We start from the raw sequence: 25,525 nt of genomic DNA on the forward strand, positions 1-25,525 counted from the left end.
GTGGCAAAAAAGCCTAACGATATATTCCTCCATGCCTTTTCTTTCATTTAGACTTATGAAAACAACTTCAAAATAAATGTTGTGTTGATAGGTCAACATTTAATGTCAAGGCACCTCCATGCTTTCTTGCTATAGTGCTAATCAGAAAACAAAGAGGTTGGGTTTGTTTCCAGTAAGTATATCTCAGACTCTTGAAACAGGAATTTGATTTAAAATAGATCTCTTTCTGTAGACCTCTTGAGCAATATCAAGATCTCATCTTGAACATGGGCTACCATGAGATAATTATTTTAGAAGCTGCCTTCAGCAGGATTGCAAATGTCAGCAGCTTTTGGGAAAATTAGGATACTTTCAATACCTCAGAGAAAAGGAAGAAGTTAATTTTATAAACCTGATGCCCCTGATGTAAAAATGGATGTTTGGATGCCTTTGTTCTTCAGAGAACTTTGCTTTCAGATCTGTTAGATTCAATGGGATGATCCCCAATAAATGTCTGAGAAAGGACTCATTTAATTGGGGAAGGCTGATCAGGGAAGCTTTGCTGCCCCGTTGAAACTGAAGCAGTGCTGAAACTATTAACTCTAAAATGCTGTGACAGGACTTTTGTTAGTGATCTTGGTGTGGTGTTGGCAGCATGGCTAATACATAAATGCTGACACACAGTAACAAAGTCCATAATTCTCAAACGTGTTATTCTTGGAGAGTTTAAAACCACTTTTATTAATTAAAGTATAACAGTACACTTGTGCTTAAAAAAATAAATGTGAGGCATAACCACTTTCCTATATGAGCTTGGTAAGAACTGGATGCTTTGAACAGTCCAGAAAATGTTTATCTTTTTCAAGATGTGTACTAAATCCAAGAAACCTTCAAGCAGACTTTTTACACAAAGTCAGAAAAGAGAAATTCTTCCTCTTTTTCTCTCCTTCTTTTCTGCTTCAGATATTCTAGTGACTTAGGTAAGTTTTCATGGTCTCTGAATTAAAAACTGATGCAAACTTTTAGAAGCTGTTTCAAATTTTATGTGAATGTTAATGAATGTTTTTTAAAAAATTAGTTTCAATACATGGTTTCCAAATCCAGGATAAGTTTATGTGTGAGATTTGATGAAAATGAGGAGCTACTCTGTATTTAGAAAACAGCCATACCTGTATTTAGAAAACAGCCATTTTATTGCAGTGAACTGTGTTATTCTGAAAATTTTTAAAAGCTTAAAGAAGTTAAGCTTTTAAATTAGTTAAGAAGTAAAACAATCTTACAACTCTTTTGCCTGGAATACAGGATCTGGCCTATTCCATGGATATCTATCACTGAAATCAGCTACCATGAATTCTCCTTCTGTGATAATTCAGAGGCACTACTTGCTAAATGGGGGTAGAAGATGCACATGCTGTGAGTACTCTGCTTTTCACTCCCAGAACCTATAAATGCATTGGCATAGTCTTCATGCAAGAGAAAAATCTATCTCAGAATGACTTTATTTCAAAACACATCTACAACTAGAAACTTACAAAAATAGATCCTTTCCTGAGGATCTTAGCTTAACATTGCACAATGGTTGTTGCTTTCTATATTAATTTCAGACAAGTTAATATCAAGGAAATAATGAGGGAAACACTATTCTACTATTTAAGAATGCAGTTAAATAAATGAAACTGGAATCTTCCCTCAAATTAGATAGCTACTATCAGTTTTGCTTATTACCACTTTTCTATAGATTTGATTGTTACCCCTTCCCTCTTTGTGAGTAGACTTCTAGAAGAGCCACTGGTTTATACAGATGGAGAAGATTGTTTTCCATGGGTTCTCTGCACTCTCCATAATGCCATATCCAAAATTTCAGGCACTCCTTCAACAGATTAAAAAACCTTGTTGGAGAGTTTGACTTTAGTGGATTTTGCATATTTAATAAATGGGTCTAGAAGATGACTGTGCTCTCTTGAAATTGTTCTTGAATTCTTGTTTCTGAGTAAAACTCTCTTCCTCTTCTCTCTTCCTCAATTTTACTTAGATGCTTTTAACTTTAATTACTGCACTGATGGAAAATGGCAGTGTGCCTGTTTCCTTGTCCCTCTTTTCCAAATGTTTAAAAATAACTTAAGTCATCCAAACCTGTGGCTGCAATATAGAATTAAGAACCTTCCATTATCACTTCTTAACATGCAAAATATCATTAGGAAATCATAGTCAGACCAAACTGACAGTATTTTCAAATTCAAAATGGTTAATCATACTCTTTGACATTTACAGAATATCAGTCTATGCAGACAAATTCTGTAACTACCTTCTAGTAGCCCTCTTTAGGCTATGGTTTTGAACTTTTGTAAATAATTACATAAATACAGAAATCAGGGTTTGATTTCCATCCTTTGCAATATTTTTTTCACAAAGCAGTGTACACTTGAGTCCCAGCAATACCGTGGAAATTTATAAAAGCATGTGAAAGAGGCTTTGTATCAATAATCAAAGGTATCACCTGATACAAAATAGTCTTATTTTAATTAAACTTTCTGACTAATACCTTCTGGCCAGTATTTCTGAATATTTCTCAATAAAGAATGGCCTTTCCATTTTTCTAGTTTAAATAAACATACACTGATTCACTAAAATTTGAACTTTTTGAAAAGGGCTGGAACTTTTTCACCATGGAACTTGAGACCACTATATCTAAATACAAGAAAGAAAACTTAAGGATCAGTGGGATGGTCTTGGTGAAAGTTACTGGGCCCCATAGAGAACAGCATGATTTATTCCTTTGGTAGCCCAAATGAGCATGTAATGTGGACAGGATGATTAATCATTGATGGGAATCATGACAACATTATCTAGATAGTCAAAATAAAATTATGAGCCTGAGAATATACTTTTCTAAATCTTATCTAATCTCATGATCATCACATGAAATGTCATGTCACAGGAAAATAAAGGAGACCTGTCTTTTGGAAGATAGGTGATTTGTGAAGGAGTGCTTCAATTCCCTCTCTCTGACTTCTTGAAATACAATAAATAATGCCATAATACTGTGGCTTGAGATGAACAGAAGATCAGAATTTATTGGTTAAACATTTATGCTGTTCATTCAGTATTTCAAGGGAAGAACATAAGAAAAATTCAGGGAGCTGTAACGTACTTTATAAGTAACACTTCACTTCTCACTATCCCCGTGACAGAAGTGTTTGCCTAGATTCTCCGACTGAAGCCAACACTCAGAGTCACTTTCTCTACACGCCCTACTGAGTCCCATTGCTGGAAGATGTATTTGGAGAGTCAGAGCTGCTCAGCTGCTGGGCACGTGGTGTCCTTGCCTGCTCAGGTGAGAGAGGTGGGTACCACTGAAAATCCCTCATGGCCTGTCCCTGACAGGCTACTTCTTTAGTGACAGCTCTCACTAAGCAGGTAGGAGCCAAGTGGGGCACACAGTATAGCTGTGATCCTGCCCTCTCCATGCCTTAAACTCCTGCCTCAAAGCTACACACCAAGGCCCTTTATTTGCTCTGGACTTGAAGGACTAAAACTAGATTCCTGTCTTGAAGGTAAAGGAGGACTTCATTTCTTTATGCCAGGTTTTTCATACCTCTCATCTGGCAACCTCATAACTCAAACCTTGCCAATAAGGAGGAAAGTTAGGTTTCAGTCTTTCTTCAGCATGTTCTCTCCAGCTGAAGCTGAGTTACCCCACAGGATGGAAGGATGATGAGAGAATGAGAAGTGGTAACATAATTCTACAGCTTGTTTTGATAACATTGCTTTTAAAGGTGTATAAACAAATTCTCCTTCAGCTCTTACATTATCAGTAATCATTATTTTTTACATGAATATTGTAATAAGAAATTAGCTTAGATTTTTGAACTGACTTACTGTACTTAGAGTAAATCTGAAATAACTATTGATTTGTAATTCAGCAACAGAACAGATGAGAAAAGAGGTTGACTTCTGTCACTGTTTGGACAAGAGTGTGCTTTTGACACATACTCCATGTACAGCAAACTTTGTTATGTGAAACTAGAGGCAAAACCAAACATCTGTAATCCCCTTGTTTAGGTAGGGTTTTAGAGGTCAGGAGGTGAAGAAGAAATAAGCTTTGTTGAAGGAAACACATGAGACATTTCAAAATATTCTCTCCCCTTTCGTTCCTTTTCATTTTTTCCATTGTTAGCTCCTGGAACTGTAAGTCAGGCTTTGTAGAAGGACTTAAACCTTTGACTTGGGGTAAACTGAAAGTTTTTTCTGCTAGGAAAGATGCTGGGGCTTTACTTCTGGGAATCCTTTTATGGTCCTTGTGTATGTCACCTGGAAACCCCACCTTGTGTTTCTTTGAATTTTCCCCTGACTGGGGTAAAAACAAGAACTCAGATTGCATTCTGGTATGCTGGTGTCTGCACACACACTCTGCATATATGCAGTATATGACAACAGTACTTTGAGGGGGAAAGATCCCTTATTCAATAAAATGGAAATAAGTGAGCAAAATTAAATGGCAAAGTTTTTCATAAATCCTTGAATTCCCTGAGTCAAAGCTTTAAATTCAATATATTTGAATCTTCTTTTTCAAGGACTAGATGAGGAAGACAGACATCTTCTAACACTCCTGTGTGATCTATCAGGACTTGGGAAAAGAGAGGCATTTAAAGGTGGCCATACCTCAAACAGTGCAGTTGAGCAGGCAGAAAGCTCCCTCTTTTCCCCATAACTGTTCCTGGGCTGTGCCTGCAGCCAACTGCTACATCTGGCCTTCCCCCGAGGAAAATGTGTGACACAAAATTATATCTCTTTGCTACTACAAAGCTAAAGCAGTGCTAGGCCTTTGCCATCCTTCTCAGAAAGCCATGTTTAGTTTATCAGCAAGATACAATATTTAGTAAATTAGAAAAAAGTTATTTGAAGTCTTAAGGTAGTCTAAAATTCCATTACAGTGCAATTTCTAATGAGTGTAGTAATTGCTGTTTGACCAAGGACTTCTGAGTCACAAAGACAATGTTATTTTTAGTCCTCTCCACTTCAATTACTATGTCAAAGGACATGTAAAAGCACATAAAAACTAATTATATATATTCTTTCTGAATGTGCAACTTTTAAGATACTCCAAATTTTCACTAAAATTTCACTTTTGATTAACCATGTTAGAAAGCTCTTGATTATTTAAAAAATTTTTGAAAATCTGTCATGTTAACAATGTTAGTCCTTACTTTTGCTGCCAAAAAAGGATGGATCACAACAGGAGACAGTACAACTTTTATTAGAAGTGAGATTGCAAAAGCAAGATTTGCAAACAGTCAAAAATTAACACTGAAGAGTACAAACAAGTATCCTGGCACTTAGGATATAAACTTCAATCCAAGTTTTTCTCTGCCAGCACTGAGTAAGTGATTACATAATCCTAGTAAGACTAAGGCATGAGAAAACTCTGCTGTCACTACTAACATCCTTTCTGTCTGAATTGTGCCACAGACACTGAGACAAAGCAATTAAACTGTTCTTGTGTCTTTAACCTTTGTCCATTGGTGTGTGATACTGGGAATGGTCAATGCTAAACAAACAGCATGCATCTCATGGCAGCAAGAGGCATTCTGCTCAGAGCAGTATTTAGTCTCTAGATTTAAAATTTAAAGCTGTAATAAGGAGATATAAACTTAACCAACCTATTCTGTGCAATCTGTGCATGAACAATTTTATTCTGGCAAGACAAGTAAAACAGCAGAAGGAGGAGACATGAAACTGTGTAACACTGGGCTGGTTTGAGCTCCTGTGTGGGCAAAACAGCACAATTGCAAAGCAAGTTCACCTGGACAACTTCAGAAGAAACAGTAAACCCATACAATTATAGAGTACGTGGTAAGTTCTACCCTCGCTGACTGAAGCAAACTAATGCACAACAATGCAAAAAGGCATGCAATTAAAAAAACTGCTTAGTGTAATTAAGTGAGTAAAAGTGAACAGAAGAACAACTGGCATAAATGTGAGGACAAATTGGAGAAATCACTTTTGAGTATTTCAGAAAATTTTGATACCATATTGAAACTAGAACTGCTGGAATGTTTTGGCTACTCTTTTTTTTTCTTCTTCTTCACATGATGAACATTTTGAGAAAGGTAATTTATTTGGGAATTACACTGTTATCAAGCAGGCTTACTGCAGCCCTGGCAGAACGAGGGATAAAATGCTTGGCTGTGAACTTGTTAAGGTGAGCTGCACCATGTTCAGCTGGACCTTAGACAAAATAGAGCACACAGAGTTTACCTTTTTAAACTGTGAGGATAAAGCTGAGGGTGCCTGTGCACCTCTGTCTGGCAAACTGATGACAGGGTGCCCACCAAAATGGGAGATGATAGTGGGTATACACAATGCAAGGTCCTCTGTTGCCTCAAGACAGTATAAAGAGAAGATGGGAAGATAGTTACACAGATTTCTTAGTTGTGGTGTTCTTTTTTTAACTTCTTTTTTTTTTTCCCCAGCAAAGATGCTCTCCAGCTGCTTTGTTGCATTTGGCAGTGCCTCTCCCACTTGCTGAGGGAGCCCTGATCTGCCTGCGGGTGGATACTTGCACTCTTCTTGTGTTAACTTGATAAAGCAACCCAGTGGGGGAATTAGGAGCTTCAAAACTCATCCAGGTGGATAAGATGATGAAGCTAAACAAAACCCTTTCTGAAATGTATCTTTTGATGTACTGACAGCTTGCACTGCATCTGCTTGTACTGTACTCAGACTGAGCTGCCTGTCAATATCAGATGGAAAACAGTGATTTGCTATAATTTTCATATTGCAATGAAAACTGCAATTGCCATGTTGATGTGCCAAAGATTTATAAAGGAGACAGACAAGTAGGAAGTGGGTTTAAAACCTTTTGGACTGCTGCACAGTTTTGGAAAAACACCAGCAGAACTCTTAATTTTCTGAGAAAGGGAAATTGATATAAATTCTGGGCTTCATCTGGAATCCCAGATGAAAGATTCCCCCCGGCCCCCGAAAGATTCCTATCAGTATTGAACAAAAGAAATGAGATTACTGGGTGAATGAGAGCTGTGCTCTGCCATTCCAGCCGCGGATGGAAAAGCGCTCCGCCGCAAGTGCAAGCTATAGAAACTCTTTGTATTCTGGTATGAGCAGCATACAAGGCAGATGTGATAATTACAGAAGCAAACAGCACATCCGCAGACACTGGATTAGCCCACTTGTACTTTTTTTTTCTTGTCTTTTGTGGGCTTTTCTCCTATTATTTTAGAATAGAGAAACGTTCTCTGTTTGCAGTGAGGGTGGCTGATTTTTTTATAACAACCCTGCTACGGCGCTGGGCACAGACGCAAAAGGGATTCCGGTGAGTTTGTTTAACAGGCGTGTTAAAAACGAGTTACTACAGGACAGCTGAGCCGGCCCGGGTGCCGCTGGAAGGGGTGGGACAGGCGCATCCCCCCGCACCCGCCCAGGCCCTGGGTGCCGCTGGAAGGGGTGGGACAGGCGCATCCCCCCGCACCCGCCCAGGCCCTGGGTGCCGCTGGAAGGGGTGGGACAGGCGCATCCCCCCGCACCCGCCCAGGCCCTGGGTGCCGCTGGAAGGGGTGGGACAGGCGCATCCCCCCGCACCCGCCCAGGCCCTGGGTGCTGCTGGAAGGGGTGGGACAGGCGCATCCCTCCGCACCCGCCCCGGGCCGGCCCCGCCCGCCTGCCCGGCGCTATAAACGGGCGGTGCGGAGCCTCCGCGGCTTCCCCACTTCCAGCCATGGCTCCTGAGCGGTTCCCGCCGGCGTTCGCCGAGGCCGGGCGGCAGAGTGGGCTGCAGGTGTGGCGCGTCGAGCGGCTGGAGCTGGTGCCGGTGCCCCCGAGCCGCCACGGCGACTTCTTCGTTGGGGACGCGTACCTGGTGCTGCGCACGGAGCGCCGCGGGGACAACGTCGCCTACCGCCTGCACTACTGGCTCGGTAGGAGCGAGGGTAGCCCGCAGGGCCCGGCCGGCCGCTGGGGGCTCGCCGGGCTCCAGGGCAGCCGGGACAGGGCTTTCCCCGCCCTTCTCAGTAAGGCTGCGGGTGCGAGGCTGCCCGGAGGGGTACTCGAGGTGGAGGCAGAAGTGGGGCTGCCACCAAGGATCGGGGTTGTGCCGAGCGTCATCGCCTCCGATGCTGAGGGACTGAGGGGTGGGACTGTGGGCCGTGGCAGAAAGGTGAAAGCTTGCTCACTTTGCGGTGGTAGTTTGGGAAAGTACTGAAGTGTTAAAGGCAAATCTTGGCTGCACCCGACAGAGGTTCTGGAGTGAAATCCTGCCTTCACTCACATGAGTAGTTTTCTTGCCTTTATTTCCATCTAGATAAAAATGTCCTCTTGGCCATCTCTCTGTGGTGTTGTTGCCCTGATTAGCGTCTGGGTGTGCCTTTTCCAGCTAGATTAATTTTGTTTGCTGATGGTACAGAGATCAAGTTTTTGACACCAGGTTTTCTTTGAAACCTCGTTAATATCAGACTGACAGCCTACAGGGATTGGAACCGGGCTGATATCTTCCACCTTGACTAGCCCACTTTACATCAAAGTTGTGTTTTCAGTGACTTCCCCATCTCCTGGAGGTTGCATGTGACTTCCCCATCTGGCGACAGGTCATCCTGCCACAGTGATTGCTGTTTAGCTGCCTGAAACTTACTACGTTTTTCTTGTTTCACCAACAAGATTGTGTTTGTAGGCAATAATCTCAATGAATGCACATAAAGATAGGTGTATTAACGTTACCGTGCTTGAGCTGCTGCAGTTCTCATTGTACTTTTGCATGCATTGAAAAATAATTGCAGATAAAGCTCGGGTTGTTTCTGCATAAATGTTTGAGCGTTGAATTTTGCATGTCTTCAGAGTTTTCCAGCTGGCAAGAATGTTAGTGTGTTTGTGTCTGGTAAGAGTATAATCATAGATGGCAGTGTGAATGAATTTCTGGCAGAGACTTTTCTGTCAGCAGTGCTGCTAATTAGTAGCAGGGTTTGGTTTTGTGGATCTTTGTTAATGAAGCTGGAACTACTCATGTTTTAGTGAAGGTCTAGTAGACACATCACAGGGAGTGATGTAAGGGCTGTTTGCAGCTCTTGGGAAGGGAAGGTAGAACAGTGACTGACATTTGCAGCAATTAAAACTTCATTGCTGGTGGCTGAAGAGCTTTAGTTGTACACATTGATGCACACGTTGTGCTGATGTGGTGCTGTCTAGGTAGTCTAAATGGCTCCAGGTGATCTGGGCACCCACTGTTGTTGTGCAGCTGGCAAGGTGGCAGCAGGGAGGCTCAGTTCTGGCAAATCCCTTCCTGCTTGCCAGATACATCAGCAGTGGGGTGGAATAATCTCAAACATCGCTGCACACTTGCTAGCAACAGGAACCAGGACTTCAAATAAGGTGTATTGGGAGGGCCAGTCACACTCAGGGCAAAAACTGTGGAATCATGTTGGTATTTTTAACTGATTCACGCTGCTGTTATGTACACCAAATTTTTCCTTGTAAGCAAAGACTGTAATCTGTGGGGAGGAAGATCACAATAGGGTCTTTCTGAAGACTTTGCCTAAGTGTCTCTGGACAGCTGCAGCAGTCACTATCACCCAGACTTTGGGATGGAAAGAAAGGATTCTTGTGATGGGGGAAACACTGCAGACTTTGGTCATAGGTACTTACAAGGGCTTTGCCATTTGGTGATGCAGTCCTACTCCTGCTTGTCACCTGTGGTATGTTACTGTGGCAGCCATGTACAGTGGCTGAGTGTGCACAGATTCTGACCTGCAAAAAGGACCCCCAACGTCAAACTTTCCTATTACATAGTGAGAAAGGTCCTCCTAATTCCTTGCTTAGACACACTCAATGGGTTAAAAGAAGGTCTAGAGCATGGGACTGTGACCTCAGTGTGCTGACAGTCTTCAGCTGTGACTGGCATCAGTGGGGTAAGGTCACCCCACAGTTGTTTTGCCATGCTGCAGCTCCTATGGGGAAGCCACTGTTTACCAGGTATCTCACAGGCACTGAGATGCTGTTGAGGTTGGATAATTTCTGAGCAAGCTAACCTGGGTGTATCAACATTGTTGGCATGGCCAAGCAATCAGTGTGGATCTGTTTTGCTGCAGGTTTATCCACTTTTAACATTGCTCAGACATCCTGACTCAGTTGTCTCTACTGGCACTTGAGGGATACCTTAGTAGCTGTACGAATCCTAAGGGAGCTGTCTGGTCTTGAAACTATCCTTAATGGAAACAGCATGCACTGTGCCAGTATGAAAATACTTGTGCAAGTGAGATTGGCTGTACCCCATTTTGTATCTTTAATAAAATCATGCATGGTGTTTTTTAACTGTTTTGTAATCCTTGTTCCCAGAGATGAAGTCATAAGCTCTGTCCATGTTACCCAGGATCTGTTTGGTAAAAACTTGTTCTTTTTTCTTTTTATGCTCTGGCTTATTTGTAGCTGTTTGTGCCTTAGACTGTAAGGTAAATTTGGTTTTCCTACAAGCCTGAGTAACTTATGTTTGGACTGATGCTCACTTGATTTTTTATTTTAATTGGATTTTGCTGAGTATTTTATTGCGTAACAGCTGTGAGACCAATCTAAGTAGTTCTGATCTCTGACTCTGTTCAAAAATCATTTTTCTTTAACTCTGAACCCTGTTATGTGTAATTGCAAGTAGTAATTTAGAAAGATCTATCGTAATGGATATGATTACCCCTATTTAGAAAAAGAACAAAAAAACCTCCAAAACCACCCCTAAAACCTCCAAAACTTTATCACCAACTTTAAGGTGGTACCCAGTTCTGAGAAAGCATATGGGAACATAGCAAGTTCTATCATGGAGTGACTGAGAAACAAATGGAAGGCCTCACCTTTCCTTTTTCTTCTGTAATTACTGAGAAGCCTGGTTTATTAGACTTTATTCTATTTGTGCTTTTCTTGAAACAATTAAAACTGCTGAAAAGACTCATCTAAAATGTATGGGCTTGCATTAAAATCTTTAGTTTAATATACAGCCTGTTTTCAGCAAGTACAGGCATCAGCATAGCAGGTCAAGAGGCTATTTCGCCACAGTCTTGGGAATAGGCTACTCTCTGTAAGGTACAAAACAAAGTGTGACCTCATGAAGCAAATATCTTAACCCCAAAGCTGCTTTTCTTTCTCCCAGCTGTACCAGGCAAATATCTTGCTTGCATTGTAGTGTCAAGAGGACTGCTATTGAATTATTTTGGCTTTGTGGTTTGGTGAGTTGTTATTAGAATAAATACATGCTTTACCATCCAGACAGTCCTTTCACATGACCTTTCTTTCTTTCTTTGAACTTCAGCTGAAAGTCCAAAACTCATTACAGCTCATGTTTGCCATGCTAAACTCAATTAAATTATTCTTTTGTTTGAAGATTCTAAGAGAAGGTGGACTTCACTATTTTTCACCATTTTTTTCCCTTATGAATGCAGTTCTGCAAGTAGTCAAGAAATGGTCTGGAAGATCATGTTACTTGGTGGTGAACAAGGTTGTGATTCAGTGCTTTGTTTCCACATAAACATGGGTTATACAATCTGCTGAAGGCAGTGTCCAGTTGTTGCAGAAATAATTTCTCCAACAGAATTCAAAATTATATTAATGTTTTACTGACATGTTTCCCCTTATTTCAGGGAAAGAATGCACCCAGGATGAAAGCACAGCTGTAGCTATCTTTGCTGTTCAAATGGATGACTATCTAGGAGGAAAGCCTGTGCAGAGTAGAGAAATTCAAGGATATGAATCTACTGAGTTTGTGGGTTACTTCAAAGGAGGAATTAAATACAAGGTAAAGAGTCTGTCAAAATACATTCTGAAATTTTATGTCACATTTTTCCCTACATAAAAATAAAATATTTTTCTTTGTAAATGGAGATTTGAAAAATAGTTTATTAATGCTTTGTGGGTTTAGATCTGAACCACCCATCTTAAACTGTAGGAGTCCAGGGTTTGTACAGAAAGCAGCAGCTTGTTTGTCAGCGCCTCTTCTGATATGTGAAAACCTTTCCCATTTTTTTTTTTCCCAAAATAAAGCTGTCCTAGAATTTCATACTTACGTGTCTAAGAGAGTTCACAGTAGGGACTCTGTCTGGGTGATGTTAAATCTCACAGAAATAATTTGTCTTGCAGGCCAAGTATTTTTGTTCAAATGCAGAACCCAGTTTGCTTAAATGGTTGGAAACATTAATAGAATGGAAAAGACCAGAACTTCATTTGAATGTAAAAATTATGCTTTCACAGTCACCTACTGCATTTTTTTTCTGAAGTAGATAAAAACAATCTCCCAAATTTTTTTTGAAAAATTTTAGCATTTGGAGAGGTGTAGTGTCAGTGTCCTTGTGTCACTTCCAGAAGCTGAATAGCTGAAAAGTTACTTTTTTTTTTTTTTTTTTTTTTTTGCATCAACTGTCTGTGGGGCTTTTTTAAGAATAAAGTAATATATCTCCTGAGGATATCTCCATAGTAGATAGAAGCCCTGGGAGCTGTGGCTCATTCAGCCTTTTCCTGCCCATTATGGAGGTTTGTAACTTCTCTGTATCTATGCAATCAAGCTTTTAACTCTGCGTAAGGTTGGCAGTGATGCACCCTAACTTTTACATTTTAATTTTTTTTTTTTGTAATTTCAAGAGCCATTCTCTGTTCCAACACAAGGTGTGGGTCTCCCAGAGGAGTGGAGAATGCTGCCTCACAGAGGCAGACATCCCAGCCAGTTTACAGGATTATGCTTATGTTTACACTCACAGATTGTAAATCAGCAGTTTGTGCTCACTTCCACTAGTTTGCTACTCTTTGCCAGGTTGACTCTTAAGATGCAAATATTCCTTTCATGAAATTGCAAGCTGCTGTGGAATTATCCATCCATCTACATGTAACCAGGGACTAAAACCACCTGAACCTCTGAGATTCAAGTTTGAAAAACTTCAAAAGGAGCTGCATATATTATCTGCTTTTCCTCAGTTCCTTTTTTGTCCTAACAATGGCGTTCAGTATTATCTCATCCTCTGAAGGAGGCTGGAGAGTCCTGTAAATTCTGTGCTTTTACTTTTGCTATTTATCTGAAAACCCTTTGAAGGAGGGTGATATCTGCTCCCTTGGCTAAAGGTTCACACCTGAGAGTTCAGCAGCAGTGGTGTCTATCTGGTCTGTGGTCAGCACTCTTAAACAGTACATTACTTTGGCTTGCTTCTCGCTACATAAGCTATTTTTTCCCTCTGCTAGCTCCTCAACTGTAGCAAAAAAAAAAAAAAAGTAACTTGCAGAAATGAAGCTGAAATAAAGCTGACTGCTTTGTTTTGTTTCATTCAGGCAGGTGGTGTTGCCTCTGGATTTAATCATGTTGTTACTAATGATCTGAGTGCCCAGAGGCTGCTGCATATCAAGGGCCGGAGAGTTGTAAGAGCCACAGAAGTCCCCCTGGCTTGGACCAGCTTCAACAAAGGAGATTGTTTCATTATTGACCTGGGAAATGTAAGTATTTTGTAGAGCAAAACACTGAAAAGCAAGAGCTGTATCCCTTCCAAGGTCTGAGTCATCCCCTAAAATGCAAAACTGACTTTGGTCACTCATGTGAACCAGCAGAAAGAATCTGCTTTAGAAAATTGTTTTTAGTGTCACACCACTTGAAAGGTTTCAAACTGCCCTAAATGTTTCCTGAAGTGTGCACAGATTATCTGTCAAGAAACAGTTCTTTTTCCCAGAGAGGAAAGGCACTGGGGTTTTTCACTACTGGTGTTTGAGCAGCTTAAACAGTTCCCTCTAAGTCCAGTCTGACTTTGGCACTCTCTACTAGATGAATGGGATCAGTGCTAGTTCAGAGCAGAACACAGATTCAACCATTCTCTTAAGAGCATTATCAAACTTGATGGTAACAGTAGAACCTAAAGAAATGGCTACAAAAGTGATTATAAAACTACTTGAATATTTCAAGAGATCACTTGAGAAGCAATCATGTGCTTCAAGGCTTTCTGCTGAAAACAAGTAGAGACAGCACAGAAGAATATCGACACATAGGAGCAGATAATTCTGCTTGCTTCAAATGCCTTAAAGTGTGGTGTTGTCACCTCAGAATACATGAGATTTTCTGATTCTAGGAGATTTTCTGATTCTGGGATGTAGTCCACACTAATTGGATGCTAGTTACCCATTTGAAATTATACTCACATGTATAAATGGAAAGCATGTGAAAGGAAATAGTTTATCTGCTGTTGATTTTAACTGTAGTGTTTCACAAGGAAGTGGTCAGCTGCTTCAAGATCTCAGAGTTCCTCTGACCTATTGAAAAATGGGCTCTTCTGAATTCTTGGTGTGCATTTTCTCTGAAATAAGAAAATTCATGGTTCCTTTTTTCTCTGAAAGTGTCCCCTAGTGTGATAGTTGAAGATAATCAATGTAGCTACTTGATACCAATATATCTTTGATTTTTATTATGCTTCACAGCCTTCAGATGGTGATCAGTATCCAAAGTAATCTCTCAATGTCACTTTGCATAGAAGACCCAAATCATCTATTCCCTGTGAGAGTTAACGCATGGGAGATGGAAGGTTTGGAAGTAAACATTGCTAGATAATGCTGCTTTTGCAGTAAGGCTGTAATTGGGCTTGAGTTTTCTGGAGTCAGCCTTCCATGGACATGGTGTAGAACTGGGTGTACTCCATGAATTCAACTTGTTCTGACACTTACTGTGCTGCAGTTACCCAGATGACCTTGAGTAATTACTCAGGCCACACTGCAGGCATGGCAGTGACACTGATGAAATGCACTATGGATGTGTTGCAGTGTTACGTGTTTAGCTTGGGGCCCATCCCTTTTGGTGAGAGGAGAGTGCTCTCACTAAGCAATTTAAATGAAATATGGCTTTAGAGTCTTTACCTGATATTGAATGTACAGTGGGAGCCTTTTACTTTTTTACCATGTAACATCACTGGTTTCTGATTCACTGTTTGACAAGACAGAGGTCAAGCAGCAATGCAACACTGTGCCTTTGCAGGAAGAAAGATTAGATGTGAACAACACCTAGATCCCTTTTTTTCTTTTTTTGCCATTCTATGGGAAATGTCAGTCAAATCATGTCTAATACAGTTCTTGGTCTCGTCATGTCAGTTGTGAAAGAGAGATGGGTTTTTCTGGATGTACTGATAAGTTAAGGAAAAGAGTGTTTTAGCATCAAGATATTCATAGTCACAGGTTATTGCGTAAACCAGACCATGCTTGTGGGAGATGAAAATGGGTGACATAGTTCAGGATGATGATATACAAGTCTAGTGAAGTACCTCTAAATAAAGGAGTGTGGTAGAAAATACAATGTCACAGGAGAAACCTTGCTCAAGTTTCATAAGAACTGTACTTCAAACTGAAATAATTGTACTTCAGATTGACATTTTCCATGACGAAAGGCCCATTGTAAATGAGGGAGGCTTATGAGTCCTTACAGGAGCTCTTAATTGAATTTAAGGTTCCTTTGAAAAAAGTATTTTCACTAAAGTAGATTCCATTACTTAACAATTGAAATAAAATTAATCTTAAACAGGTTGCTTCTGAGTTTTGGTATTTATTGCAGACCACTTGCAGACTCATTGTCTAAGAGTAATGGGCAGTAATTGCATAAAATAATGAGCTTATGGTCAGTGCTTTTAATATCAAATTATTGTAGTGTATCAAATGAGAAATTTCCAAGATTTACTTTCCCCAGTCTCTTAGCTAACCAGAAGGATGGTCTCCATGGAACTGAGAAATCGCTTGTGCTGTCCATTTCCTGTTATATTTTATCAAGCTGCTTATCTAATATAATAAAAAATTATGTCAGTTTTCCCATTATTCTCAATTACTGCAGTATTTTAAACTCATGGTTTGAACAGATAAGGGAAAGTTATGAAAGATCATAATGAATAGGAATAAAATCTCCTTTACAGGGATAATGCTTTAAGCAAGAAGTGTGTGTGGGCATTTCAAGCTAGGTTCACATATTTACAGTTCAAGTTCTGATGTTTATCTCATACCTAGATCATAGAATAGTTTTGGTTGGAAGGGACCTTTAAAGGTCATCTAGATCAGCTCCCCCTGCAAAGGGCAGGGACATCTTCAACAAGCTGAGGTTGCTCTGAGCCCTGTTCAGCCTGACCTTGAATGAAGGTTATCCTATCTTGATCCAGCCTTCAAAGTTATTGGAGTCAAACCTTGGCTGGAAATCAGATCAAAAAATAGTGTTGTAACTGCCTCCTGATAGTCTCTCTCTCTCTCTTAAAAGTGGTTGGGATCCTTGGGGCCACGTCCCATGTGCACAACCCACACAGTGCCTTGGCTGATCTGCTACTAAACCACATTTACAGCACTTCAAATACCCTGCCCAGGTCTCATCTTGCCTCCTTTGAACTCTCTTGGCTGGCAGAGAAAAGAGCTGCAGAAGGCAGAGAAAGCACTGTCTGTGCTAAGAGGGGAGTTGTTATCTGTGGGAAATGCATGAAGACCTTTCAGTCAAGCAGGCTTCTGTAACACCATGAGCTGTGACTGTAGTGATCCTCCTTAGAGGGAGTGACCCAGGAGAGTGCTGGGGTGCCAGACCCTGATTTAAGTTGGGGTGTTTTTGCTACATGGGATTTCCATGGCATCTCTTTGGTGACCCCAGGAATCTCTCTGTAAGGGAGCCTTTGGGCAGGCAAGACAAGTGCAGGGCGGTTGCTGAGAGGGCCTCGAGTGGGGCACACCTTCCTTTGTCAGGTGCTGCTTAGAGCATCTTGTCCAGGTGTAGCTCTGCTCAAGGCCTCCCAGGAGCTGCTCTTTTCTGCCACACAATCACAGAATATGCTAGGTTGGAAGGGACCTGCGAGGATCATTAAAGCCTAACTCTTAGTCCCACACGTGGCAGCCCCAAGAGTCAAACTGTGTGTCTGGGAGCATTGTCCAAATTCTTCTTGAACTCTGTCAGGCTTGGTGCTGCAACTGTGTCCCTGAGGAGCCCATTCCAGAGCCTAACCATCGTCTGGGTAATGAACCTTTTTCTATATACAACCTAAACTCCTCTGATACAACTTCAGGTCACTCTCTCAGGTCCTGTCACTGGACACCAAAAAGAAGAGATCAGTGTCTGCTCCTCTTCTTCCTCTCAGGAGGAAGTTGTAGACTGTAGTGGTGTCTTCCCTCCATCTCTTCTTCTCCAGGCTGAACTGATCAAGTGACCTCAGCTGATCCTCATACAGCTTCCCCTCAAGGCCTTTCCAATCCTGTCCTGGACTATTGCTGGTATCCCACCTGAGAGGCACCAGGATGGGTTTGACAGTTCTTGGTGGCCTTAAACTGCCTGGCCTTGCTCTGTGCTGCCCTTTACCTCCAGATGCAGCTCTCCCTGTTTCACCCCATCCTCCAGCCACCTCCCCTTAGACACAGTCCTTTTTCTTCCTTCATCACCAAGACAATTCTCAAAACAGCAGGGAGTGGGTAGACATGGAAAATGGTCACAGAAGGCAAGGGGAAAGATGAATCACTGTGCCATTTAGTTAATAACACACAGTTTTTGAGGCTGTTTTTTAGTATTTATCTAGATGCATATGTAAACATACTGTATATGTGTATATTTCTGATAAGATGTGCTAAAGACTTTCATATCTTTTATCAATTTTCCTGGTTTAAAGTGGGAAGGAAACTTGTCAGTATTGTGAAATTAACCCTGTGTATATTGACATATGCTGGTTGTTTATGGAACTGGAATGTTGAGATGTGTCAGTAATTTGGGTGATTATCAAAACATGGAGCAGAAGTAATGGGAGTAACAATAAAATAAAGCAACATTAATTGATCAGCTGATTTTATTGAATGCTTCCCAACTCAGCTGTATGAAGGCTGTCAGAAATTGTATCCTTAGCGACCAGCAAAAATACTCTTTCTGTGTGTATTTGGATAAAGCTCTGTGAAATGTAAGACTTGACTCTCTCTGATTAATCTCTTGATGGGGGGGCAGCAGCAGTGCCATGAGCTAGGTGACTGCAAAGGGCAGGCAGAGAGCTGTGCACTGCTCAGCCTTCCCAAAGAAATGAAGAGGCAGTTGTTAAAATAAGGGGGTGAAGGGCAGTGTGTGATAACTACCACTGAGGTTTCAGGGCCTGATGGCAGCTGGAAAGTTTTGTCAGTACAATAAAAGTTCTCCAGGCAGAACATCATCCTTCTTCCAAAAGAAGAGTGCAGAGGTGATAACTACAGCTCAAGCTAAATGGAGTTTGAAGGTAAATTGTACTCAGTTGTCCATTCTTCCTATTCCTGTAGTGGTCCTGATTTGTAAACAGCCAAGAGGTTGCTGGTTTGAAATCTAAGAGTCCACAATATTCTTAGAAACAGATTGTGCCATATAGCAATCAGTGTATGTATTTCTCAAGGGCTTTGTGAATCCAAATGAAAATTATGAAGTTAGAACTCAAAAGTATGAGACTAGAGTTTTTATCATAATCTGTCAGTATGTTCCTAACAGAGCACATAATAAGTTTGTCCGAAGAAGAAAAGAAGACACTTGAAGAAATACAACAGGCAAAAAGGCTGGCTTTTATGACAGCTGCTTTTCATAACAGATGTTAATTTGGTGTAGATTAAATTATGTTTACAAAAAGAAATGTAACTTCTGCTTTTTAAAGAGCAAGATAACAGAAGCTTGCTTTATGGTTATGACCATGGGATGTGATTTAGCATCATATTGCAACCTTAAGCACAGTTGTCTTGGTGGTTTCTGTAATCTTCTTCCCTCACTACTTCTTTTAGGTGGCTTTGCTTCTCTTCCATTGGATAAAGCAGCTCACAACAGGCATATTAATTGCTTTCATAAGCAAAGTCACTGTTAAGGTATAAACAGGGCTGGAAGAGCAGGTTCTTGCATTTTTCCATTCATCACTGTACATTTTTAGTTGCTTTCCCTGGCTCTAACAACTGACTCATGTAGGTTTTCCATTCACATGTTTCCTCCCACAACTAACCTCTTCTCCAGTTTCCCCCAGCTGAGAGTTAAACTATTGCTCATGCTGCAGCAGGGAGCTGCCAAACAAGTAAGTAGCTGAGCTTGAAGAACTAAAGTGATTAGGTTCTTTATTAACTTATTAACAGCATTAAAATGTTGTTCTGTCTATAAAATGTGTATCTTGGTAAGCACACATCTTAATTTTTCTGTAATTCTGTGAACCAGTTAGCCAGCAGTGTAAATGCCAGCATTCTGGAAGTTGCTATAGTCTCAAAGTCATCAGATGGAGGGGGAAAAAAAAAAACCAAAACGTCCTTTTGCCCCCTACTTCAGTGCAAGTATTCAGAGTATGGATTTTTCTTCATACTCTATGGACTGGAAAGTTCCCCCTCACTCCCCCACTTGTGCACAGAAAGGTAGCTGAACCAGAGATCATTGTTTAAGCCTCAGGTGGACTGGACACACATGTATCCACAAGGATTCAGTTAAGTTACTGTTCTTCCTGATGTGGTAGGAAATCCAGATGTTTCGCTTGTTTTGCAGCTCCTGTTGTTTAGCATTGAGATTATTCTGGTATTGGCCCCTTAATCCACTGTGGTATAGCAAAAGCTATTCCTAGTGCATACTAGCAAAACAGGTTTGAGAGGAAAAATGAATGTACCAAGTGCATGACTCTGCTATATCTGACTTATTTTTAGTCTGAAAATTTGTTCATTTGAGTCAAATGGGACACTCCAAAGACTGGTTACAAAGACACTATTGTAATTTTACTAGTAATTTTAACTTTTTTTTTAGCTCATGGTGGCCTCAGAGGTGTTCTGGCTGAATGAATTTGGAGTTTGTTTTGGATTATCAAAACTCCACAACTTTCAATGGTTCACTGTATTGCAGTTTCAACAAAGTTAGATTTTATGGATAGGTGAAATGAGAGGAATCTTTTCCTTGCCTGTGTCAAGAATTTAACAGTCAAGAAAGGAAAAAGTGAATAATTTAAGGAGAAAAATGCATTTAGCAGCCTATATTAATCTCGTTGAATCCAAACATTCTTAATACATACATATTGTTAGTTCCTTAAAAATCCTGGATGTCAGTCAACTGACAAAAAGCGCTGCATTACAGTTGTTTTTATTCAGTAATTTTCCCCACCATGTGGATTTTGTTTTCTTGATTTAGCACTTTTCTGTACTTCAAAAAAAAAAAAAAAAACCCATAAACAAAATGCTCCACACTCTTGCTTTAGGGCTCTCTGTTTTATTTCCAAAACCTTGGCGTTTGAAATACAAATACCAATGTAATATGCCACCATTTTACAAATACTTAGAATTAAAGGCATTAGAAGTATTTCTGTTGTTTACAGTTCATATATATACTTTTTTCCCCCATTTATTTCTATTTTGTATTGGCATTTCTTCTTTGAACTTAATAACTTTAATCACAGAACTGGACTTTTAACAAGCTAAAAGGATCTCATGCCTTATCAGAGCAGCTGTTCACCAATGACTGTGAAGAGTCTCAGCTGAGTGCCTGCCCATTATTTTGTTAGTAGCATGATAAGATGTGCCTCTAGCTTTGCCAATATTTGTGTGTGTTCCATCTGCCTCTAGCATTGCTGGGCTTTTTTTTCTGCTTCCTTCGGGAGGTGAGTGCTGCCTCTTTTGGTGTTTCCTACATCACAGCTCTTCTCCTCCTGACCCACCTGTCCTGAGAAGCCTCATTAGCCTTTCTTCCTGTGTGGGCAAAGGTGGACAGGTTTAAAGTGTTTCAGGGCCTCCAGACAAAGAATAGAGGCATGACAGCTTGTGATGCTTTGCTTAAGTTCTTTTCTAATGAAAATTTAAAGTTTATTTCGATATTTTAAGGTTAATGAGACTTTAACATTTCACTGTTATTTTCTGCCTAAATGAAAGTTTCACCACAAATTATTTCTAATTAGAGTTTTGAAACCTTTTTAATTTGTTTAGCTTTTTAATATCTCTTCATGTAAGAGAATGCAAATCAGCAATTACTGTAGAAGCCTGGAAATTAGTAGATATTTCAAGAGACATACAGGTTTGAAACACTTGCATGTTTAGGGCATGCTTGACTAGAGAAAAACTTTGTGGATTTAAAAAAAAAAATCAAAATTACTAGTAAAATTACAATAGTGTCTTTGTAACCAGTCTTTGGAGTGTCCCATTTGACTCAAACGGAACAAATATTCAGACTAAAAATAAGTCAGATATAGCAGAGTCATGCACTTGGTACATTCATTTTTCCTCTCAAACCTGTTTTGCTAGTATGCACTAGGAATAGCTTTTGCTATACCACAGTGGATTAAGGGGTCAATACCAGAATAATCTCAATGCTAAACAACAGGAGCTGCAAAACAAGCGAAACATCTGGATTTCCTACCACATCAGGAAGAACAGTAACTTAACTGAATCCTTGTGGATACATGTGTGTCCAGTCCACCTGAAGCTTAAACAATGATCTCTGGTTCAGCTACCTTTCTGTGCACAAGTGGGGGAGCGAGGGGGAACTTTCCAGTCCATAGGTATGAAGAACTTTATGGATTTAAGCTTCTTGGCTTTTCCTATCATTATCCTGGCTAAGATCCACAGAAATGACCACAAAAGATCTAGAAAAGAGAGTATATTTTCATGTGCCTCCAGACTAAGGAGGCTGCCAGTTGAATACAGAGGTGGCTATGTGTTGGAAGGGAAAAATTTGGTTTTTATGTCACTTTTGAAATAAGTAATTTTTTGTTTGTTTGTTTTTTCCTCTCTTGCTCTGCATGCCATTTGGGGCTGGAGTAGGAGGCAGGAGGTGTACTTTCACAGTCCCCCTGCATACCAGGAAAAGTGCCAAGGTGTTCTTGCTCAGGGTTCCACATGAGCCATGCATAGTCATCCTGACGCACAGCCTCTGTGTAGAAGCTAAATGTTGGGTCATTTTTAATGTGCTGTAGAAATCTCATGTGACTTGCACAAGGTCACTCTGCAAGCCAGAAGCTATTTGGAGTAAGAGCAGTGAATGCTGACACTCTGTGGGTGGAAGACCAAACTGTTTCCCCAAAATGTGCAGTTGAGGGGAGGGCTCATTCTGACCACAGTGTGCATGGCATGAACACAGCTTGCCTTCCCAACCTCACTCAGGAGCTCTAGGGTGGTCACTGGTGTTCTTTATAACATTTTTCATTATAAGGTTATATTCATTACAGTGTTACTCATTATTTTATATTTATTCAATATTACTCAATATACTATATTCATTAAAATGTTAGTTTCATTACAACATTATTCGTTACAATGTTTTCTTGCCCTTAGCTGTTAATTGTCCCACCATGATACTATATTGGTATCAACATACATTAATATAGGGTATCTCTCTCAGAATTCTGTTTAAGAGGTTTAAAAAAGTAAATACCACTAGTGCAAACTTCTGAAAATAAACTGGGCTTGGCACAGGAATTACTGATGAATGAAGCTCTTTTATTTTGAGGGGAGTGAACACTTGAAGTCTGTTTTCATTTTAATGGAAACATTTTTTGTCAACCTGCCAATTCCAAATAAAGTTAGCAAAGGAAACCTAAAAATAGTGAAGGTGTAGTAGAGCTAGGAAATTCTGAAAGTAGTGAGTGAGCTGAAGCTAAGTACCATATTTTGCCCCTAGCTGAGCATTTTATATGTCTAAAAAATAAATACATGAATAACAAAGTACAACAGAAAAGCTCGATGATTTGTTGGATATGGTTAGATTACTAATTGATTGTATTTCAGGTAAATCCAGATCTAAATATTAGCCTTCTCAAGAAGTGGCTTTAACTTCTAAAACTATTCTCCTGGCTTTAAATTGTTGAAAAACTGAATCTGCCTAGAGGTTGACATGGATAAGTTATATCAGGAAGGCAAACTTGTAGATATTCAGCTTCTCTGCTGAGAGGCCTTAAAATTAGATACATTGAAAATGAGATTATTTGAGTTCAGAAGAGAAAATTAATTAAATCCAAGCTCCTGGAAGCTTCTAGCACTGAGTGCTTAAGATATTTTAGTGATCATAGTAAATACATTCCATACATTTTGGGACATTTTCATGGCCTGTGGCTGCTCATGTCCTTCTATTTGATTATACAGTACACAAAGTTTAACTTTCAGGCTTTTAATAAAGAATAGTGTCTTTATTCTCTAGTGCTAAAAAGAAGCAGATTATTATTTCTCTAGCTTTTAAAATCAAATAACCATGTAAAATGGAGCTTGTGAATCTCCAGATCAAGAATGTTTTCAGACACTGCTTGTTGATTCAAGTGGTGGTTTATGCACTAGAAGAAAACATGGAACACTATTTTTAAGGAAAATAATGAAGCCTGCAGTTTTAAAATTTGAAATCCATGACTGTAGATTTTTTAAAGGTCCTTCTCCTTCCTCAGGTTTATTTAAAGCCTAGAGCCTGTGGACTGTAGGAGAGCTGTTTGGTCGTTTGCTGGCTGAAGGCAGACAGGGAGAATAACTGTGATTGTGGAGTAACTTGGGTGCAGTGGGGCCTTTAGGAGAGGCTAAGAAAAGAAAATGTAAATTTATTGTCCAAGAAGTAAAGGTCTTTGTAATTTGCAGTGGCAGTTCAAGTCTCACAATATCCTTTGTGGTCAGTACAGCAAAAATACTCATTTTGTAGATGCAACTACTTGTTTGAGGTTCTATCACCAGTTTTACCAAAAAACCAAGAGAAGGCCCATGGGTACAATTGAAGCTGCACTTCCAGCCTCTCTGAATGAGCAATCTCCACCTCCATCTCCACCTCCATCTCCACGTCAACACTTAGATAAGGCAATAGCTGCCCTTACCTCTTTCCCTATTTCCTATGGGAAATAAAGAATCCCTGTTTCAAATAAGCTCAATTAGTGGGATGTAGGCCAAGATGAGAATGATGCTGAGGAGTCTGTGTTGTGGAAAGTCTCCGTGAATTTGGCAGAAAAGGGCTGAGGCAGTGCCTGGCAATAACAAAGGTATTAAAAAAATCTTCTCAGATTGGAACATTTTACTTTCTTCGCATTCAGTTCTTCAGAAAATTGTTTCCCTAAGTTTAAACAGGCATTTTGTTTTCCTGGGGAAATATAGAAAGTTGGATTTAAGATCAGGTCCAGACCTGACACCAGCTAGGTGTCCAGATTCTGGATGCTTGGTAAACTGACAGTATTTAAATGAGAACTTAGAAGCAGTTTTTTAATTTAAGCCTACAGTCAGGTTGTTAAAGGCAAGCTGAAAACCTCAAAAAAAAGCTTTCACTGCATAACATCTGCAAGTTGAAAGGGATAGAGTTCTGTGAATCTGTGGTGCAATCCTGACAAAGCTTAAAACTTTGTCTTTGAAGAGATGCTTTTGAAGGGGGGAAGAGAGGTTGGAAGGGAACAGTGAGATCACTGAGATCTCACTGTGGGGGGGGTTTGTGTCCATACTGGTGAGAAGTAGCTGTTGGAAGTTACTAGCTCTGTTTTGTATGCAGATGCTGTGAATGTTAGCTGTCTTCTAAAAATTTGCATCTGCTAGTACTGAGAAGCTGTGCTTCATCCCTCACTTATCTCAATCCACCCTTTCACGTACTCTTAAAGATCAACAGTGGTAAGCAGAAAAAACTTGATTTTTTCTTTTTATGAAGCAGATTTTCATCTGAAATCTTAAGTTTTATACAGTTGTATATACAACATAAAACTAAGCCCAAGTAATTTATTCAGTGAAGGCTCTGATTAAAATTTGCATTGCAGATGAACACAAACCAGTTGAACCTTATTAAAACTGAGAAAAACTGTGTACCTTTATTGCTGTACTGTTTGACAGAATCATGTGAAGAAGCAAATTACCTTCTTCCAGGAGAAGGTGGGGGAAACAACCAGCCAAAATGAGTAATTTCCTTGGACTTGCTCCTTCTAGCCCAGCCTCTAGCATCCCTGCAGCTTATGTTATGCCTTTCATTAGTAATTTTCATCAAGACCAAAATCTAAATTCTTTGTTCTGAAATGCTTCAAGTTTTGGCAATCCCTATTTTTCATCCAGAACTTGGAGCATTTCAGACTAAAGAATTTAGAGTTCTGATTTTAGATTCTGGCTGAATCAGGGTGACCTGTCTTAGGCTGGTTCTGGTGTCTCCTTTTCCTGAGAGGTGCCCTGGGAACATGCTGCATTCTGCAAAAGGTCAGCAAATAAAATCTGGATTGAAAGATTTAACTGTGTTTTAGTAATACATACAATCTGTTTCTTCCTTGAGATTTTGAAATGAATTTGTTTCTTACACAGGTGAGTACCAGCACTGCTGAAATACCATAGAAGAGGAACTGACATGTATAAAATTTGTAGTAACAAATTTAGGAGTTCCTGATTCTTTAATTAGCTAAAGCTCTATATGTAATTGGGATGAAACTCAGTCAAACCAAAACTCTGACTATTCTGAGCTCTAGTGATCTCCTAGTTATGTGGAAGCTGAATTATGTTATGTAAATACCTTGCATATTACAGCATCATGGAATAAAATAGGTTGGAAAAGACCTCTGAGATCACTGAGTCCAGCCTTTGTCTGAGCCGCATCTTGTCAAGAAGACCACAACACTAAATGCCCCATCCTATCTTTTCTTAAACACCTCTGGGGCTGTGA

General features: G+C 40.1%; 1 protein-coding gene across 4 annotated transcripts in view; it reads left to right on the forward strand.

Moving 5' to 3' along the window:
- The first annotated feature begins 1,312 nt into the window (after nucleotides 1–1,312).
- The window catches only part of SCIN (scinderin), a 54,820-nt gene continuing 30,607 nt past the window's right edge, over nucleotides 1,313–25,525 (forward strand). The window contains exons 1-5 of one of the 4 annotated variants that reach the window (XM_036406437.2): nucleotides 1,313–1,392; nucleotides 3,174–5,832; nucleotides 6,453–7,312; nucleotides 11,607–11,761; nucleotides 13,279–13,440. In XM_036406437.2, coding sequence (XP_036262330.1) covers nucleotides 11,660–11,761; nucleotides 13,279–13,440 — 264 coding nt within the window. In that variant the 5' untranslated portion in view covers nucleotides 1,313–1,392; nucleotides 3,174–5,832; nucleotides 6,453–7,312; nucleotides 11,607–11,659. Of the gene's footprint in view, nucleotides 1,393–3,173; nucleotides 5,833–6,452; nucleotides 7,313–7,690; nucleotides 7,914–11,606; nucleotides 11,762–13,278; nucleotides 13,441–25,525 lie in introns of those variants that run through there. The other 3 variants (XM_036406438.2, XM_036406439.2, XM_036406436.2) reach the window with 3 other exon arrangements.

Source organism: Molothrus ater, chromosome 1 (genome assembly GCF_012460135.2).
Source record: "Molothrus ater isolate BHLD 08-10-18 breed brown headed cowbird chromosome 1, BPBGC_Mater_1.1, whole genome shotgun sequence".
NCBI lineage: Eukaryota > Metazoa > Chordata > Aves > Passeriformes > Icteridae > Molothrus > Molothrus ater.